Source organism: Trachypithecus francoisi, unplaced genomic scaffold (genome assembly GCF_009764315.1).
Source record: "Trachypithecus francoisi isolate TF-2019V2 unplaced genomic scaffold, Tfra_2.0 Lachesis_group4, whole genome shotgun sequence".
NCBI classification, from domain to species: domain Eukaryota; kingdom Metazoa; phylum Chordata; class Mammalia; order Primates; family Cercopithecidae; genus Trachypithecus; species Trachypithecus francoisi.
Window position 1 is genome coordinate 82,285,706 of NW_022681469.1, and position 21,084 is coordinate 82,306,789.

At 39.1% G+C, this 21,084-nt stretch overlaps 1 protein-coding gene across 1 annotated transcript; it reads right to left on the reverse strand.

The window, feature by feature from the left end:
- Positions 1–12,467: 12,467 nt before the first annotated feature.
- Positions 12,468–19,600, reverse strand: NDUFA4 (NDUFA4 mitochondrial complex associated). The gene is made up of 4 exons (XM_033192352.1): positions 18,926–19,600; positions 17,748–17,836; positions 17,024–17,081; positions 12,468–12,698 (listed from the first exon to the last, which is right to left on the reverse strand). The coding sequence occupies exons 1-4, from the start codon at positions 18,965–18,967 to the stop codon at positions 12,642–12,644; spliced, it is 246 nt and encodes an 81-aa protein (XP_033048243.1). The 5' UTR covers positions 18,968–19,600; the 3' UTR covers positions 12,468–12,641.
- Between the last annotated feature and the right edge of the window lie 1,484 nt (positions 19,601–21,084).

Consider the following 21,084-nt stretch of genomic DNA (forward strand, 5'->3'; position numbering starts at 1 on the left):
AAATTCTCACTGCATTCTAATAAATAAATTGCACTGTATTTCCTGCACTTGTTTATGATCTGTGACCAAGTCTACATATTGATATACCAGCAAATACCATACTCATTTCCTTCTCCTGGAAACATTTATTTGAACTCAAAATTAAACTTATTTGAAACTTGAGTGCAAAACTAGAATTAAAATCAGTTTTTGTACCAATATGAGCCAATAATATGATCCATTTTGTTTACTTGTTTCTGAATCTGAAAATTAATAATAGGCATCTATTTCTTATTTCTCCATGGCATAACTTACTCTACTTATCCACTAGGTTCTTTATTTGCCTGCAGTAATGAAACTAAAACAAGAGGACATCTCATGCTCATAGTAATTTTGCTTCATTATGAAAAACAAGTCTATAAATTTATTCATGATTGTTAGGCACTGTGGGATTCTAGCTTTTAAAAAAAGAGGGTGTATATTGACACATTATAATGATAAAGTATAAATGCCTATATATATTATTTTTCTAGAGTAATTCAAATTAATAGTTTCCATCTAGAAACATCACAGACGGTGTCTACATGGTAAACAATGATCAGTAATTAGGGTTTCTTCAACAGCTATTTTATTGCTGTTTTATATATGATCCCTTAGGTGCTTATAAAAAAAACTTTACTACATTTTATTTTCATTTTAATAACCTATAAGTACTTCAGTTTCCACTTCTAAACATTCATTCAAAATTCAGTTACCATCTACAAATTAAATTATACTATCACTGAGAAAATGTCTATACATCAAAGCCTCTGCAATGGCTTTATGCTCAATATACTCAATCACTGAATACTTGTAGGCCTATTACATACCAGGTACTGACAGACCCTGGAGATACAGTGATAAGCAAAATAGAGACAGACCTCGTTTAAATGTATATATAGAAAACCTAAGTGCTGCACTCAAGATGTGTGTAACAGAGAAATAGGATTTTTTTTTTTTTTTTTTTTTTTTTTTTTTTAGACAGGGTCTCACTCTGTCATCTAAGCTGGAGTGCAGTGGGGCAATCCTGGATCACTGCAACCTCAACTTCCTGGGCTCAGGTGATCTTTCCACCTCAGCCTAGAGAGTAGCTAGGACTACAGGCAAGCATCACCATGTCTGGTTAATTTTTGTATTTTTTGTAGAGATGGGGTTTCACTTTGTTGGCCAGGCCAGTCTCAAACTCCTGCACTCCAAGAAATCCACGCCCTCAGCCTCCCAAAGTGTTGGGATTACAGGCGTGAGCCACCACGCCTGGCCAGGGAAACAGGATTTACACATAACGTTTTTGGAGACATCATAAACAGTAAATCCATGGCCATGTGTTATGGGAGGTGCAAGGGAAAAAGGAGTTTGTAGATTGTCTGGAAGTCACACTCTAGATGTTAAAATAGAAACAGAACTACAAATAGATAAAGTACTCCCCCCATAAAAGGCAAATAATAAATTCATAAAATATTACCCACTTCACATATTCCCCTCTCCCTGCCACCCCTTCTACATTTTCACAACACTTGTGAAATTTCTGAGTTGAGAGCAGCAATCATTTTCCTCTCTCCTCTGGCCAGATGTCCCAAGATATATGTCTTTCTGCCTAAGTACTACTTCTTTTTTTCTTTTTTTTTTTTTAGACAGAGTCTCGCTGTGTCGCCCAGGCTGGAGTGCAGTGGCCGAATCTCAGCTCACTGCAAGCTCCGCCTCCCGGGTTCACACCATTCTCCTGTTTCAGCCTCCGGAGTAGCTGGGACTACAGGCGCCCGCCACCTCGCCCGGCTAGTTTTTTGTATTTTTTAGTAGAGATGGGGTTTCACCGTGTTAGCCAGGATGGTCTTGATCTCCTGACCTCATGATCCACCCATCTCAGCCTCCCAAAGTGCTGGGATTACAGGCTTGAGCCACTGCGCCCGGCCTAAGTACTACTTCTAATCCTAATGTCCTGATGCATCAGTTGATTATGTCTAACGTGGCAGCATGCTTATTCAGATGTACCTTTTTTCCTGATAGAAATTTTTTTATTTATGAAATATGTATACAAGAATTGTATCATATCTTTTAAAATGGCAATTTTAGCTGAGATTGAATATCTAGCAAATATATTAGAATAATATCATATTAACATATTTTAGAATGCTTAAGCAAATTTCAAGATTACAGATTTACAACAGGACGTAAGAAAAATTTGGAATTCTTGGAGGTTGAAATTATAGGAAACAATCCGTTTTCTCACAGAAAGACAGTATTTGTGAGTTAAACTAAGAATAAATTGGACAATTGGTGTGGCAAAGCATGGCCAGTCTTATGTTATAATATTAGAAAACACACACATACACACATGTACTCAGAATATAGACCAGTGAAACTAAGGAAAAGATTAAGGAAAAATCATTCACTGACTTCTCACTTTTATGTGTTTTTTGTCATTTATTAATTCTATCAGAAAACAATTACTGAGTGTCCATGTAAGGCAAAATAGATAGAAAATGAGTATGTCCCCCAGGACAATAGAAAAACAAGGAACAAAGTGCCACAGAATCCAGGACAAGCACCTTTGAAGAAAAAAAAAAGAGAGCGCTCTATAGTACCAAATGCAGTGCAGACATTATATAAGACAGGATCCAAAAAATTAGTAATTACCATTGGATTTAGCAATAAGGAGATCAATAATGACCTCAGGGATGGCAGTATCACCAGGATGATGGAGACATAAGCCACATGAGTAGTGAGGAAGAAAAGAAAATAAAGGCAACTCTTTCAAGTTTTGCATATTCACTCAATATTGCCACCATAAATCCGTGAGACAGATATCATTGTACAGATGTAGAGTGAGTCTCAAAACTGTGTAAATGGTTATATCAGATATCTCTAGTATGCCACTTCAAATTCTCTCAGCTTCATCTTTTATTCCAGGCACTGCTACAGCAACCAGTTCTAGGCAGGCTTCAACCAGTTTCATGCAAGTGCAACCTGACAGCATCTTGTGCATCTCACCTTGGGCAGGTGCTAAGCACCTCTCACTTCTCTGACTCTGTGATGCACTTGGCACTCATACATGTACAACTCCCAAGTCCAGGGGAACTAATGCCTGTGAGACCATCCCTGACCAATGCAAGACAGGAGCCAAAACATAAAGATTCCCATCTCCTTCATTCTTTAGGCAGAGAGTTCTGTGATGCATTTCATAAGGCTTCTCAGAAGTCTTACAACATGAAACACCAGTCACCCATAGTGATGGACAACACAACAACCCATCTTTGTACTGGCTTTCTTCCTTATTTCCCCACTCCTCTTCACCACTACTGATCCCAAATGAACTACCATGCCTGCAAGACTTTGTCTTAGGCTCTGTGTTCTACAGAGCTCTGAGTAAGACATTGCCAAAGACAAACATCTAATGAGTGACTGCACAGAGACTCAAACCAAAGTATATGATTCCAAACCCCATGCTCTTTTTTCTACATGATTTTTACTTTTTGATTAAGAAAATTAATCTAGTTCCTGGTCAAAATTTTTTAATCTTATGGAAGCTGAATAATGTGTACACACAGAAGCAGACTGTGGAATAATAGACAATGGAGACTCACAGGCATGGTGGGTGGAGAAGGGGTGGATGATGGGAGGTTGATTGGTGGGTACAATGTGCATTGCTCCAGTGATGGATGCACTGAGGGCCCTGACTTCACCATAATGCAATGTATCAATGCAGCAAAATTGCACTTGTACCCCACGAATATATAGAACTTTTTAAAAAAATTAAAAAAGAAAAAAGGTCAAAACAGCTTAAACAGAAAAGAAGACATAAATGTGAAGCTGAGTAAAAAAAGGACAAAGTGGAAACTGAAAAGACAAACTGGAACACACAAGGATGAAGGTGAACCTGTGTGGGACTCTCAGTACCTTCAAGCTTCAAAATGTGATGGGATGTGGAGATGATCTGCCGGAGAAGCTGGTGCACTCTGTTATGGGAAGCCTGAGAAGCTTAGGAAAGAGGGCTGAAGGGAGATGAAGGAGCTATGGGGCTGCTGCCCCATGCCATAAGGTAAACTAGGAGATAAGAAACAACGTGGATTATCTTTGGCTTTCTTCAAAGCCAAACTCATCTGTCTCAGGAAAAATTTTCCTGGTGCCCTCCACAGACCTTCCAGGTTTAAACAGATTATGGTTGCTGTCACATTTCTTTTTATTTCAAATCTCACGTGAAATACCTCTTGTGGCCCACAGTATTCCTGAATATGCAGAATAGGGAATCCTCAGAAAGCCAGTACCAGCTTAACTAAACTGATACAATACAAACCCACCATACCATCTCTTTTGTTGTGTTGACCTTTCCCATAGTAGCACCTGCAAACCCATGTCAATGGTATAACCATATATGCACACCATAATCTAACAAGACCCCAAACACATGCCTCTATGCTTTTGTATAGACTACTTCTTCGGTCTGGAATTTCTTAACCTCAGCCAGGGCCAACTTGATGGGTATGAGATTTGTGTGTAGGCCCTTGTGTTTGCAAGACCCCAGACTTGGTTTAATGCTATGCTGTCACTGTCTTGTAATTCTTAATATTACAAGGTACTCCAAGTTGCCATTTTGCACTGGGCCCCATAAATTCAACAGCTGATGTCCCAGTCTAGCCCTCATCTTTCTGGCAGATTTGCATCTTCAAAGCCAAATTTACCTGTCACTAGCTCAGGGAAAATTTTCCTGCCCAACAACTCTGTCACTCTATACACATAGAAACACACACACACACACACACACACCAATTAAACAAAAAATCCTTCCTCTGAACTGTGGCTTTTAACTACTGCTTTGAAGTTATCATTATGAAAGACCATTGTTTATTTCCCCAACTTAACTGTAAGTTCTTAAAGTGGCTCTTATCTTTGTATTCCTGTGCCCAGCACAAAACTCAGCACCTTATGTCAGTTGAGTTAAAAAAAAAAAAAAAGTGAAAACTTTAAAAATAAAAATTTATTTAAAAACAGCAGCTTTCTTATTTGTGCAAAAATCTTAAACCATCTTTTGAGGGGGTAGGTGTGGTGGCTCATGCCTGTAATCCCAGCACTTTGGGAGGCCACAGCTGGGATTTTTCAGGCCAAGGAGATCATTTCAGGCCAAGAGTTCAAGACAAGCCTAGTCAACATAGTAATACCTCTGGATCTACACAATCAATCAATCAATCAATCAATAAATGCTGTAGTCTCAGCTCCTTGGCAGGCTGAGGCAGGAGGATCACTTGAGTTGAGTCTGCAGTGAGCTATGATTGCGCTACTACACTCCAGCCTGGGCAACAGAGTGAGACCTGGTCTCCAAAATAAAAATAAACTCATTTTTTCATATTTGTGTAAAAGTCTTAAAGCTGTGATATTATGGTATGTACACACGTTGGATTTTGTCCACAGTTCCTGGCTAATAATTTCCATAGCCCTTGTTACAGTCTTTTTGTTACGATGTTGGGGCACTTTAAGCCTCAGAAGCAGGCCTCAGAAAACAGAAACTCTCTCTCTCTTAACTTCCTGGCCCTTCTTTCACCTGCTCAAGGCAGGACTCTAATCTGATTGTGGGTCATAAGACTTTCATTTTAGAAGGGGTTGTGCCCCATCCCCTGAAGAAAGGAATGCTGCACAGAGAAGCCAGTAAGAATGTGAACAGACAAGACTTGCTGGGTTTCCCCACTCAGCCCATTAATATTAGATCATACCTTTTTTGTCCAATCACATTTCTACATGGTTGTCAATCATGCCTATCAAATGAAGTCTCCACAAAACGTCTCAAAGGACTGGTTTCAGAGACCTTCTGGATAACTGAATACCTGGAAGTTCTGGAGGATGTTTGCACTCAGCTAAGCCTTAACGTACTTACAGAACCAGGAAGGAACCATCTATACCAATTCTAAGTTAATTTGGACTAAACAAGGTCTTATTAATAGCAAAGGATAATTGAAATCCCAAACTTACAAGGTTTTCAACAAAATAAAAGTTTGCTAAAAGTTAAAATGCAACATGTATTATCCTAACTTCTAATCTTGTGGCCTTAGACAGTCTAGTCCACAGACATGAAGGAAGTTCGCTTTGGAAAAGAATGGTTATCATTGTTGGAAAAAAAAGGGAGGGGGAGGGAGGATTTATGTAAAAAGATTCTTATCCTAAAATAAATTAACTGGTTGTTTAAAAAAAGGGATGTCTGCAACAAGTCAGAAAGTTGAGGCACGTCAAAGAATTGTCTGTGAAAGTCGTGAAAAAAATGTGTTATAAAAGGGAACTTATGCAAGAAATGTTGTATAATTTAAAAGTAATCAGGTCTCCTGAATGTAAAACTATTGAAGAAACAGTTTATATGCAAAATGTATAAAGTAAAATATACTTTTGGTATATTTTATACCAAAGGATTATAAGGAGGCATAAGAATGTTTGTGTTTTTACCTACATTAAAAGGTTAAAAATTTTTTTTTTTGTTTTGAAGGTTTAAGCCAGTTTTAAAACGTTAATTGTAAAGGAAATTCTGTGTGTAAACATATTGGCTAAAATTAGGGTATCATCCAGTTTTTCTGTGAATTGGACATTAAAATAAAAGCACAACAGGTTTTTTTTAAAGTACTAACCTGCTTTTTAATAAAAATTATAAAAGGTTAAAAAGAGTCTATAAAAATCTTACCATATGGTCAGACGTTAAAATTGGATAAATATGTCTACAAGGTTTTATTAAAATTGAGTTTAACATTAATAACACACTAATATAAAGGTGAAATTTAGCTTATCTGGTATAAAAATCATACAGGAAGCATTGTCAAATATAAAATGGTGTTTGGCTTTCTTTGGTCTAATAAAAATAGGTGCTAAAGGAAATTTCTCAGTAAGAAGGCAATAAGGACTATAAAGTCCACTGCTGATGTCCCCACATTTAAAACAAAAGTTCAATTTCTTAGAAATTATATACTTGGTTTATCTTCCACTTTCTTTTCCCTCAAAACTAAAAATCTTTTAGCACAGGTACCACCCCTAGAATTTCTGGTAAACCAGCACCAGCCTGAGGATCACATTCCCATCAAAGGATGGAAAGAAGGAAAACTCGAGCCAGCCTGGGAAGGACCCTACCTTGTGTTGCTAACCACCGAGACTGCTGTTTGTACAGCGGAAAGGGAATGGACTCATCACACCCGAGTCAAGAAAGCACCGCCTGCTCCAGAGTCTAAAGCTAAGAAAAATTTAATTCTCTTTCATCTATTCTATTACTCTTTCTTCTTTCCTCATTCTATTGACTCATTTCAATCACCTGCTCCACCCTGACTCATTTCAATCACCTGCTCCATCCTGACTCATTCTAATTACCTGCTCCACTCTCATTCCGATTACCAGCTACCTGCCCCACCCTAACTCATTTTCCACCCTGCATAACCATATTTCCCACCAAACCACTCACCCCATTACTCTCTTTAAATTACGGAATTAGTTTAGCCTGTGTGGTCTAACCCTAGCCAATAGGGGAACAACACAGCAGCAGGGGCCACGTGCATCAGGGATAAGAACCCCTTCCCCTCCCTTGTCCAAGTGTGCGCTCACCATTTCTCCATCTGTAAGGGCACACCCTTCTATAGAAGTACCTTGCCTTGCTGAGAATTAAAAAAAAATTAAAAAAAAAAAAAAAGAAAATACATTTAATACACCTAACCTAACAAACATCATAGCTGAGCCTAAAAACATTTTCAGAACAATTACATTAGCCTACAGTTGGGCAAAATCATCTAACACAAAGCATATTTTATAATAAAGTGTTGAATATCTTATGTAATTTATTTAACAAATGATGATATGTCATAATATGCATATCACTTTTGCACCATTGTCATTTCAAAAAATCATAAGAAGAGTTAACATAAGTTGCTGTCTGCATGTAACAGGGAAGATTAAATGACTCTTCACCAAGTTTATAAAAGAAGTTTGCTATGTATCTTCACTTAGGATGGAGGTCTGAAAATCTTGTGTAGAATTAATTCCTTTATTTTTCTGCTTAGGAACAAACAGAAAAAGGTTATTATGGAGTATACAAGCTGCTGCATTTTAAGATAAAAAAAAAAACAGCAGGGGAAGAGATCTGAGATACATTTTTCCAGATGCTGTTTGTCATTTACATAGCATAAAATAATTCTTTGAATATCAGGCACGGTTTAACTCAGTACCATTTTCAACCTAGGAGAGAAGACCTGCATATCAAAATTTTAATTCATTGAGTCATAATGCAAATCAGAGAGAGTGTAACATTATTATAGCATGCTACGTGGACAGGCATTGCTTTAGTAAACCTAGGGAGAAATATGAATCATCCCATTTCTTAGACTTACTGCTCTGGTATAAAATAACTTTTGGTGAAAGGATTATAAGGAGGCATAAGAATGTGTGTATTTTTACCTACATTAAAAGGTTAAAAAATGTTTTTTTGTTTTGAAGGTTTAAGCCACTTTTAAAACGTTAATTGTAAAGGAAATTCTGTGTGTACAACAGACCTTGTTCATGTGTTGAAATCAATGATATTTGCAATAAAAATATTATATAATCAGATTAACAGCTGAATAAACTTTTACCAAATAGTCCTCTTCTTTCCAAGTTTTATATAATATGGCTTTTAGAATTTTCCCCACCAGGTGCAGTGGCTCATGCCTGTCTGTAATCCCAGCACTTTGGGAGGCCAAAGCAGGCAGATCACGAGGTCAAGAGATCAAGACCATCCTGGCCAATATGGTGAAACCCTGTCTCTACTAAAAATACAAGAAATTAGCTGGTCGTCGTGGCATGTGCCTGTAGTCCCAGCTACTCGGGAGGCTGACGCAGGAGAATTGCTTAAACTCAGGAGGCAGAGGTTGCAGTGAGCCAAAATGGCACCACTGCACTCCAGCCTGGCAACAGTGAGACTCCATCTCAAAAAAAAAAAAAACCCATTAAAGTTTCTAAAGGAAGAGAATGAATTCCAATGTTTATAATAGCTAATGTTTAAGTAACATGTATTCTACCATGGTATATACTAATCCCCTTACCTAAAAAAGCTCATTTAGCCAGATGTGGTGGCTCACACCTGTAATCCCAACACTTTGGGAGGCCAAGGCACGAGGATGAGAGTTCCAAACTAACCTGGGCAACATAGTGAGATGCTGCCTCTACAAAAAAAAATTAAAAACTAGCTGGGTGTAGTGGCACACAGCTGTAGTCCTAGCTACCTGGGAGGCTGAAGTGGGAGGATGACTTGAGCCTGGGAGGTGGAGGCTGCAGTAAGCCATGAATGTGCCACTGCACTCCAGCCTGGGTGACAGAGAGACCCTTTCTAAACAAATAAATGGAACAGAAAATAGCTCAGGAAACAAAGGGGCATGAGCAAGAGACTGAGTAGAAAAGCCAGTGATGTAGGTTAACAAAAACAGTATGGTGTTCTAGGGACCCGGGAAGAGTGTCTTAAGGAGGAGCTGTATCAATTGTTAGGTCAAAGTGATACTGATGATCAATTTGAATTTACAAACAGAAGTCACTGATAAAACCTTAACAAAAGAATTTTTAGTGGAGTGGTAAGGATAAAATCTGACCAGAGTGGGGTAATAAACGTGAAAGAAGTAAAATTTAGTACAATTATTTTTAGCTTTTTTTCCTTTGGAAAACTGCTCTGGTTTGAATGTATGTCTGCCACAAACCTCATGAAATTTAATCCCCAGTGGTGCAGAGGCATGTGCCTGTAATCCCAGCTACTAGGAAGGCTCAGGGGGAGGACCACTTGAGGCCAGGAGACTGCAGTGTACTGTTTGTGCCTTTGGATAGCCACTGCACTCCAGCCTGGGCAACATAGCAGGACTCAGTGTCTAAAAGTGGGTTAAAAAAAAGGAAAAAGAAATTTGATCCCTAATGTTGGAGGTGGTACTTAATGGAGGTGTTTGGGTAATGAAAACAGATCCCTCATGAATGGTTTCAAGTTGCCTTCTCAGTAATAAGTGAGTTCTCACTCTATTTGCTCCCAGGAGAGCTGGTCATTAAAAAGAACCTACCACTTCCCCCTTCTCTCTTGCTTCTTGTCTATGTGATCTCTGCACACACCAGCTACCCGACTTCTATCATGAGTGGAAGCAGCCTGAGGCTTTCACCGGATGCCCAATCTTCCAGCCAACAGAATCATGAGCCAAATCACCCTTTTTTAATGTATAAATTATTGTTTCAGGTATTCATTTATAGCAACACATAGTAAGACAAGTGCCTACTGGTAGGCATCCATAAATTCTGAAAACTGCAGATTTTCAAATACACGGAAATGCTACCCAAGGACATCTATATTTAAATGCAGCTTTGCCTGCTGACTTCATTAACATGAGAAATCAACAAAACAGTCTGTCTTCTGAATGAAGCACAGTAGGGCCAGAAGCAGTGGCTCACGCCTATAATCCCAGCACTTGGAGAGGCCAAGGCAGGCAGATTGCTTGTGGTCAGGAGAAGACCAGCCTGGCCAACGTGGCGAAACTGTCTACCAAAAATACAAAAATTAGCCAGGGATGATGGTGGGCACTTGTAATCACAGCTACTCGGGCGACTGAAGCAGAATAGCTTGAACTCGGGAGGCTGAGGTTGCAATGAGCAGTGAGCCGAGATCACGTCACTGCACTCCAGCCTGGGCGACAGAACAAGACTCAGTCTCAAAAACAAAGCAGCACAAGCACAATTCTAAACATTCAAAGAAAAAAAAAGAGTCTGTTATCTTTCTTTCTTGGCAGCATTGGTATCTGATGCATTTGTAAATGACAATTTCTTTAGGTTGCCATTGAAGTTTGTTAAATAGCAGTAATATAGTTTCTTAAGACATGTCCTATTTCATGCCAAATTTAATATTTATTCTTACATTGCAAAGTCCGAGGACAGACACAAAATAGATACTACTCAGAATTTTTAAGGATTCATAAAATGATCCTCAATTCTAAAAAATGTTATTACTAATTTCTTAATGTAGCATTTATTTGGAGTTGCTTAATGTTTTTCAATTATGTGACACACTGTTTCTTTACAGTTTTAAACTTTGAGGTAATTTGTGCCAAAGGATCTAGAGTAATTCTCAACAGAGGTAGGAATGGAGAAATTTTGCCCACCAACGGACATTTGGTAAGTCTCCATTTTTTTCATAGCCTGTGGGAATTGGAGGGAAGGAGTGCTTTTCGTGTGTAGTGGTAGAGCCCAGGTTAGCTGCTAAACATGCTAAAATGCATGGGGTGGTCTGCTAAACCAAACTGTCTTTCAGAAACAGTCAATAGTGGCAAGGTTAAGAAACCCTGCTCTTAAGAGGCTGAAATTATGCATGACACGTAGGAACTAAAAGCACGGAACCTGGTAACTGAAAACACTCTACACACTCTAAATTCAAAACTACATGGGTTTAAATATCCACCATTTGAATTCAATTCAACCCTTTTAAAAATTTAAAAATTTTTGAGATAATCCATGTAATTCAAATACTTAGCTCAGTTCCTGACATTTAAAATGTGCTCCTACTACCCTGTAAACATTTAATTGTATACTTATATATTAACATCCAAAATTAATGTCAGTAAATTCCTCAAGTTTCTATGATGTGATGACTTACACACACCTATGTGAAAACTTGCTATATTCCCCACCTTAAAATTATGAATATACTTCCTGGCCTTTGAAAACCTGCACTATGGCTGAGCGCAGGGGCTCACACCTGTAATCCCAGCACTCTGGGAGGCTGAGGAGAGTGGATCGCTTGAGCTCAGGAGTTCAAGACCAGCCTGGGCAACATGGCAAAACCCTGTCTCTAAAAAAAATACAAAAATTAGCTGGCCAGGGTGGCACATACCTGTAGTCCCGGCTACTTAGGGGCTGAGGCAGGAGGATCACTTAAGATCGGGAGGTCGAGGCTGCAGTGATCCGTGTTTGTACCACTACATTCCAGCCTGGGTGACAGAGACTATCTCAAAAAAAAAAAAAAAAAAAAAAGAAAAAAGAAAAGAGAACCTGCACCAAGACTCAGCAGCAGAAATTCTCAAGATCTCTTGACTACCAGCACTATGGTTAGCAGTGATAAAATCAGATTCCAACTTCAATCCTAGGACCAAAGTCACTTATAACCTTGAAAATCACAACAAAGAGAATGCCAAGTAAAAACCATTGTTAAAAACTGCACACACTTCAACAACTGCCAGGAAGAGAAACTCAAAGCTTTCTATTTTGCCAATGTCAGATGCTTGAGTATCCTTCCCAGTTTACTTTTGTGTAATTTCCAGTTCTAGTTGTTATGTATGCTCTAGTGAGTTACCAACGGTCTATACACAAAATGGAAGTGTTTTATTAAACTAGCTTAAAGTCATATTTTCAAACTATAGAAATTCAGAAATTCTTTAAATTCTAATAGCTAATTTCCTATACTCTAAAGTTCAGAGTGTACTTTCAGCATAAAAAAGTGACACATATCAAGTTTCAGTTATTTATTAATCAGTGTAATCTCCAATAGAGATTACAATAGGATCTCCAACATGATTTCATGCATTTAGAGGAGAAATACTTCCTGGTTAAGTGGAAAATTGTGCGGATGTGGCTTCTGGAAGACCTTCATTCTAAAGCAGCGTTATAGTGAAACATTTCATTTAGAAATCTGGACGTTCCTTCTTCAGTTTGCTGTAATCCACATTCACTGAGTAGAACTTGGAACAGAAAAAAAGATATTTTAAGTAATCTCAAATACACAGAGATGGTACAAAGGTTTTAGAATTCTTTGTATTTGGTTTTCTACAGTAACAATTACAGACATGAATTTTTAAAAGAATAACAAAATAAAAGTCATTCACAGAAAAATACTATACCTAAAATTCCAGCCTTCAATGATAGTTTTGGCAAGGTAAAAATATTCAATTTATTTCAGAAGAGCAGTGTCAGTACAGTCTACTACTTGGAACCTGTAAGGAAAATTCTTCTATTTCAAAGTGAATAGGCCAGGCGCGGTGGCTCAAGCCTGTAATCCCAGCACTTTGGGAGGCCGAGACGGGCGGATCACGAGGTCAGGAGATCGAGACCATCCTGGCTAACACGGTGAAACCCCGTCTCTACTAAAAAAATACAAAAAAAAAAAAAAACTAGCCGGGCGAGGTGGCGGGCGCCTGTAGTCCCAGCTACTCGGGAGGCTGAGGGAGGAGAATGGCGTAAACCCGGGAGGCAGAGCTTGCAGTGAGCTGAGATCCGGCCACTGCACTCCAGTCCGGGCGACAGAGCGAGACTCCGCCTCAAAAAAAAAAAAAAAAAAAAAAACACAAAGTGAATAATTAAGAATTCCTTCTGATACACACTTCCAGTTCGGTAAGTTTTTGCCTTAACTCTACTAAGTACATGGAAGAATTGCCAACAGAATAGAGGATTAACAAGAAATTATCTTCCCTACTTGCTGAATGAACTGCTGTAATTTACAGGGAGAGATCCTGCAACAAAAAGAGGCTAGTAATATAAGCTACTGCTTTGTTTTGTGGTTTACATAACTTTTGAGATATTTTCTCTCTCTCACTAATTTCCTAACCCAGGCTATATTCAATATCAAACTGACACTTCACCTCTGGTAATGGCTTTTAAATAATATGGTATTTTTGCTATTTAACATTTCCAACATTTCTTTATAATTAAAATTAATTTTAGAAATAAATCTTACTGTGATTGCTTAAAAAAAAAACAAAAAAACTCCCTCTCTCAGTAACTTAAAATAAAATGACATATTTGAAACTGGTCCAGAGTTTCTAATAACGACACATTAATACTAGTACACAAGCCCAAATAAGGCTAAAATCTTGGGTTTACTCATTCTTGCGCCAAAGAATGCTAAAGAGGTTGTGCTATAATTCCTTGAAGACTATGATATTTATCGTCCAAAGAACCACAATTTCAGAATTATAAACATTTTCTTCAGGGTTTTTAAGCATGAAGTTCACAAATCTGTATTCATTCTTTCTTCAAATCCCTTTTATTTCTTCAAATATACCCGAACTTATTTATTTCTGAAAAACTCTTATTTATTTTACTGATGAAAAAAAAATCCTCAGGTTGTAAAGCTTATTACCAAGTTGTCCTTGAGATACAGACAGATACAGGCTTTTACGGACAGAAAATTATAAATAATCCATAAAGCAGTATTCTTTGTTCTGACAGTGTTCCTTTAAGAAACAATTAATCTAGATAATAAGATTAAAAAAAACTATTTGTGCTATCCTCTAACATACTAACAAAACATTAGAAATAACAGAAGGGGTTGCAGGTATATATTAAGGAAAGGAAAATAAACATTTGTTGGGCTCCTGCCCAGGCACTGGGCTAAATGCTTTATGTATATCTTAGTTAATTATCACAATAACCCTTCTCATTCTTAATATATAAAAGAGGTAATTTAGATCAAGTTCTACAACTTGCAAGATCAAGGCCCTACAACCATGCAGAGTCAAAAGCGCAAACATGATGGTATTTTTGCCAATTTTCTTAAAACTAAGCAGGCTTCTGATTTACTCGCTTCAAATCCAAAATTCTCTCTAGAATTTTAAAACCTGCTTTCAACTTCCCTGCCTCTATTCTTTTTCTGTTTAATGCTGGCTACCTTGAGAGTCTCTGAAACAACAGTTGGGAAGGCACAACATATTCTGATCTTAGCTTTGGGGAGCTTCATCTGTTATTCAGTTGAGAAGTATTGCTGGGCCTTTAATGCTCAAATCTTATTTTGGTCCTGTCTCTTGCTGTTTTATTCATAGCTTTTGCTAGATTATGGCATGGCAACAAATAATTCTCTGCTTTGGACTGAATGTTTACGTCCTCCCAAAATTCATGTTGCAACCCCAAATGCCAATGTGATGGTATCTGGAGGCTGGGCCTTTGAGAGGTAATTAGGTCATGAGGGTGGAACACTCATGACTAGTGCCTTTATAGGAGGGCTCATTTCTCTCCTTCCATCTTGTGAGGACACAACTGGGTTGGGCCCTCATCAGGAGCAGAATTGTTTGGTACCTTGATCTGGACTTCCCAGTCTCCAGACTGAGGAATAAATTTGTTGTTTAAGCCACCAGGTCTATGGTAGCTTGTCATGGCAGCCCAAATTAACACACTCAAATCTTAGTGGCTTACAACAATGAAAGTTCACTTTTCACTCACATTATATGCCCTTAGTATGTTGATTGCTTCATATTTTTTTCATTCCAATTCTAAGGCGAATGAGTAGCCCTTACTTGTCAATTTTGGTCTCATGAGAGATGCAAAAGAACAGAGGAATCACATAATGGTTCAAGAGTGGCAGGTATCATTTCCTCCAACTCATAATTTCCCACAAGTCACAAATCAAATCTGATGTCAGTGGGCCAGAAAAACAAATTCTCTTAGGTGAGAGATTATGAATGATGGAGATGATAATCTAGTCTACCTGAATGGGTTTAGAAAAAGTATTAGGTAAGTTTCATTTACTCCAGGTTCTCAAGTTTCTGGATTTGGTTCCTTTTCATTTCTATCATTACATAACATGATACTCTTCATCTTTCCAGACTCTGATATCAGTGTCATAGCTATTAACAGCCCAAGCTATGCCACACACATTAGGTTTTTGTTGCAGCAACATTTCATTTTTGGTTCCCAAGGACTCATCTTGGCATGTGTTGCGATACTTCAGAACATTAGTAAACTAGCTGCATTATCAGAATCATCTGTTACACCTTTTGAACTACACATACCCATAGATTTCAATACGCTCTTTGGTGGAAGAACCAAAGCCTGCTACTTTTTTTGTTTGTTTACTTTTTAAAAGTTTCTTGTATGTGGAATTATTTTTTCTGGAATAGACTTACTTTAAACAAATGTGTAAGACAGAAAAATAAATCAGGATGCCCATTTGATCTTTTTTGAGGCAAAATGTCACACACAGATGAGATAGCTGTTTCAGCTTAAGCCACTGCATTTTTATTTTCTTCTTGTAACGAGATCTATTTAAGGATTTAGAAGCCAAATTATAATCAGGTTAAGTGGAAAACTTGAAATCCACAAAGGGTGATCTTAAAAATTGCTATCAGGCTGCGGGCACAGTGGCTCATGCCTGTAATTCCAGTACTGGGAGGTTGAGACAGGCGAATCAACTTAAGGCCACGAGTTTAAGACCAGCCTGGCCAACATGGCAAAACCCCATCTCTACTAAAAATACAAAAAATCAACTGGGTGTGGTGGTGTATGCCAGTAGTCCTAGCTATTCAGGAGAGAAAGGCACAAGAATCGCTTGAGCCTAGGAGGCAGAGGCTGCAGTGAGCCAAGATAACGCCACTGCACTCCAGCCTGGGTGACAGAGTGAGACTGTCTCCAACAACAAAGAAAAACGTTGCTACGAGTAATGATAATCCATCATAGATGTATACCTGTCAAGGAGTGCTAGACACACACTGATCGGGGACCCTGTTCTTCACAGTGATAAATCAAACGGCCAGTTACTCTCTTTTGATGAAGTGGCTTGATATTATGGAAAGTGTATTGAGTGAGTTATAAACTTTAAACACATAAACTGTATGGTATGTGAATGGTATGGTATCTTAATGAAGCTGCCCTTGGTTTTTGGTTTTTTTTTTTTTTTTTTTAAGACAAAGTCTCGTTCTGTTGCCCAGGCTGGAGTGCAGGGGCGTGATCTTGGCTCACTGCAACCTCCACCTCCCAGGTTCAAGCAATTCTCCTGCCTCAGCCTCCCGAGTAGCTGGGATTACAGGCATCTACTACCATGCCCAGCTAATTTTTGTGTTTTTAGTAGAGATGGGGTTTCACCATATTGGCCAGGCTGATTTCGAGCTCCTGATCTCAAGTGATCTGCCCACTTGAAAAAAAAATATACATTTCACTTCACATAACTACCTAACAGTGCTTCAAAGTTCAATATAATGGAATTTTACTCATATATCCAGTTTCAAGAAAACCCACCCCATGACAAAACTTATTACAACACAGTTTCTAACAACTTTAAAACAATTTTGTAGTTTACCTTGTATTGATCATTGGGACCCAGTTTGTTCCAGGGCTCTGGGTTATTTCTGTCCCAACTAAAAGAAATAAAACATTATGACTGTTACAATAATAAAGCACTATTTAAAATAGTGTTTTGTACTTAAGAATACATTTTTGAATAGATCACTCTTATTTTCTATTAGATGAAGTACGGTGTTACTTCATTATGGAGCTGAAACAGGTAGAGGATCTATAATAAGCAATCTCATGTAATCAATTAGAAAAAATGTAGAACACAGAATCCCTATCACAAGATACTTTTTACCCGGCTTTCACAAAAGCTTTCCGTTTCATTAATAAAGTGATATATAGAAAAGTGCATAGAATAATGATGAATCAATCTTTTTACTGTCTATTGTTTTTCACCTGCAAATGTGCAAGTGCAGGCAAAAAACATTTACATGTGCCAAGAACCATGATTATTTTATAAAAACAATTATTATTATGTCAATCCTCAAAACATTACAAGATTTGGTATTAGCAGTTCTACTTTACCAAAGAGAAAACGAGACTCAGAAAAATTAGATAATTTCATGTACCAGAAAAAGTAAATGAAAATAGCCGATGTGAGATCTGAACTTACTGTATGACTGTAAATGGAAGATTCTTTCTACTACCTTGATGTTATCGACCTACAAAGACTGTGGCTCCCAAACTGCCTTGACAAGCTATCAAAATTTTAAATATTTTTAAGTACTTACCAAACATCTGGATTGAACAATGCCAGACGCAAGAGATACAGTGTTGCTCCAGTAGCTCCAGTTCCAAGAAATACAAAGAGGGGGATCAACTAAAACCAAACACAAAATAGAATAACCATCTTCAAATACTTAAGACACTGACCAACGAGAGATTACAGTAGTTTCTGCACATTGATTTCCAAGTCTCAAACTGTTAATGTGCTGTTTCGTCTTAAAATTTAAATAAAATAGATCTTACATTGAGGTAAGATTTCTTATAACTATATTCTGAAGAAATAAATGGAACTTGGAAAGGATGTTAAGATGACTCTGGTTTAAGTGTCTTACTTTTTAATGTGGAGCAAATTACAGGTACATTTTTAAATTTCCAAGAAAATGTATCGAGTCTTCTTCACCTCTCTAATATTTACATGTCATTCCCATTAATTTTTCTGCTTCCTTTATCCTGGGGCTTGAAAAACAAATTCTTTGCAAATTATTTAAGGGTGCCTCCATAAAGATGTATGAAAAATAGAGTCTGAATAAGTAAACATATCTATTACAAATACTGACTTTAAGCATTATCTCTGAAAACGTAATGCTGCCAATGCTTGCTGCGTATTCAGGTAACTGGATTTAAGACAGATTAAAGATGGCATAGAGTTAGCTCTACAGCACGTTGATGTGCTGAGAGAAAATGAGATGCGAAAGAACTTAACTGCGATTAAATTCCGCACTACGAAATTTTCCCAAACGCAACGACGTCCAGACAAAGTGAGGATTCAGATCACGGACCCCTCTTATTTACCAAAAGGCCTGGTGGTGCAATGCGGTGAATACAAGATCCTCCAGAGATGGTATAACACATAGGGAACCTGACCTATGCTAGTCTCTGACCCACACAGCGCACATCTATCCCTACTGGACCGCACAACCTGCAAAACAGTGCGGCCACCAGACTGTTTCAATGAATTCACTATGTTTTTTTTTTCTAGCAGTGTCCGTCACCTTCCGCCCGCCAGACAAAACCCCACAATGCGTGACGTAGAGGGTCACAGAGGCCTGGGGCAACTAAGAAGACAACCATTAAGAGAGGTAGGGTCTTGTCTGACGGACAGATACTCCCAGGGAACAGAAAGAGGCGCACCCTGACGCAAGAAGGACAAGGAAAAACATTAGGAGAGAGGTCAAAAACTTACGCTCGGATGCTTCTTGGCCTGACCGAGGATCTGGCGGAGCATGTTTGCGGCAGAGGCCTCCGACTGAAAAGGAGAGAACCTGTCTAGCCACCAGGCCCTGAGCTAAGTAGTATCTGCAATGAGACAGTGCGGACTTTCAAAGTCACTCAGTACCTCCTACCTGAAGGACCCTTGGCTAGGAGGGCAGCTTGCGGCAGGAGGGCCCGAATGCGACTGTCCTCAACAATGCCTGCTTAGATCCAACTCCTCACATGTTCCTCCTGACCTGATCGACCATCATCATTCCACTTCATAATGAAAACCCCTTCACTGCCGTGCTATGCATATTTCTGAGGGGAAATTTTTTTGGCGAAACGAGGACTCTTCGATTGACCAGACAGGCACTTTCCAAGGGTGCCACGTACTGAGGAATGCGGTCGCGCCGGGGCGCACGGGCCGCGCGCTCCGTGAGTCGGGGGGGCCTCTCCCGCGGCGCCTGAGAGCCGGGTCCGCGCGCCGAGGCCCTTGGGGGGCGCGTGCCGGGCGCGCGCTGGCCGGCCTTGACTGCCGCTGAGGGAGCTGTGCGGCGCCTCTGGGAGCCGAGCGCCGGGCGCCTGGAGGTTAGGCCGGGTCTCTTGCCGCTAAGGTCAGCGGCTGCGGTTTGAGAAGACTGCAGCTGCTTCCTGTCTTAGGCTGTCACAATCAGAAGTTAAAAACTAGTAAATGACTTAAAGATGATAATAGTCCTGGCAGTGTGTTTCTAAACCCTGAGATCCTGGCCCTCGGTTGAAAGTTCGTCGCCACAAAGACCTTTCCAACACGCCACTATCCCCCCTCCCTGGTCCCAAATTGCATCCTTAAAATGTGTTTTCAATGGCCGTGTACCTACAGATAATCTTTCCCACTATCCCAATCCAGTGTTCATTTGTGGGTTTTTTTTGTTGTTGTTTTCTTCGTTTTTTTTGTACCCGAACGTCTTCCATAGGACAGGCTTTGCGGGGCGCGGTGGGGGAGGGGGCTTGGGATAAAACGTACACTCTGAACCCTCTCCAATCTCATACGTAGCTTAAAGCATTAATGAAATGATAAAGCAAATATTAATAACTGGGACCAGAAATCGTAGACGAAGGCTCCACCGGAAGTTACACTAACTCTGAAGGAAGAGTAGACATTAACCAGGGGAAAACGGAGGATGCAGGTGTACAGGGCGGAGATAATAACACGTGAAGGTCTGAAGCTAGTGAAAACCCGAGGAGCTCTATGAGGTCTGGTGTGGTTGGAAAGTAAAAGGGAGAGCAAGGTGGGGATCAGATCTGCTGGGTCAATAACCGCTTACACATCATGGGTTTTATGTTGCGAGCTTGGGAAGGTTGTGCTTTTAAATGATTGCTTTGTTAAGAATTGATTAGAAGGGATAATCGTGAAAGGGGAGGGACCTATCAAGGGGCCATTGCAATATTCCATAGTCTGTGTGAGAGATAATGGTAGCTTGAACTATTGTAGAGAATGTAATGATGAGATAAAAAGATTCCAGAGATGTTTAGAAGGTGGCACTAACAGGACTTGGTGGCTGACTATCAGGGAATGAGAGAGAAGTTAAGAATAATTTCAGAGGTTCAGTTTTGAGCAGCTCTGTGGTTGTTGCCAGTTATTGAAATAAGAAGCCATAGAGAATGATGTATAAGTAAGTGCCTGTGTAAAATTCAAGTGGATTTCTGTGGAGCTGAAGAGACCTACACTAGAAGTATAAATTTAGGACTCAGTTTATTGATAAGAAATGAACCCATGTGACTGAACGAGATTACTTAGGGAGAGAAGGTTGAGTGAGAATTTTGACAGAGGACACGGAGCTGAGGAATTCCAACATGCAATGCTTAGAAGAGGAGGTAGGGCCAGTAGGTAGGAAAAAAAAATAGATGGTAACTGTTAAGGTGGTATGTCATGAAGCTTATCAAGACTGGTCTTTTTTCATTCATTCAGCAAATCTTTCTTAAGTACGTACTCTTCACTAGGCACTGTTCTAGTCACTAGAGTTATAGCAGTGAACAAGAAAATTACTCTGCCCTCATGGAGCTTACATACTAATTGAGGAAGACAAACAATAAACAAATGAGATAATTTTTAGATCGTGACAAGCCAATAAAATAGTAATCTATGAGACAGACAATGACATGGAAGAG

Excerpts from the sequence above, each read along its gene's own strand:
- NDUFA4 (XM_033192352.1), bottom strand. The coding sequence starts at position 18,967 with ATGCTCCGCCAGATCCTCGGTCAGGCCAAGAAGCATCCGAGC. Across the intron at positions 17,082-17,747 it reads TTGTTCAATCCAGATGTTTG|TTGGGACAGAAATAACCCAG; the intron begins GTAAGTACTTAA and ends TATTTCTTTTAG. Across the intron at positions 12,699-17,023 it reads GTCCCAATGATCAATACAAG|TTCTACTCAGTGAATGTGGA; the intron begins GTAAACTACAAA and ends TTCTGTTCCAAG.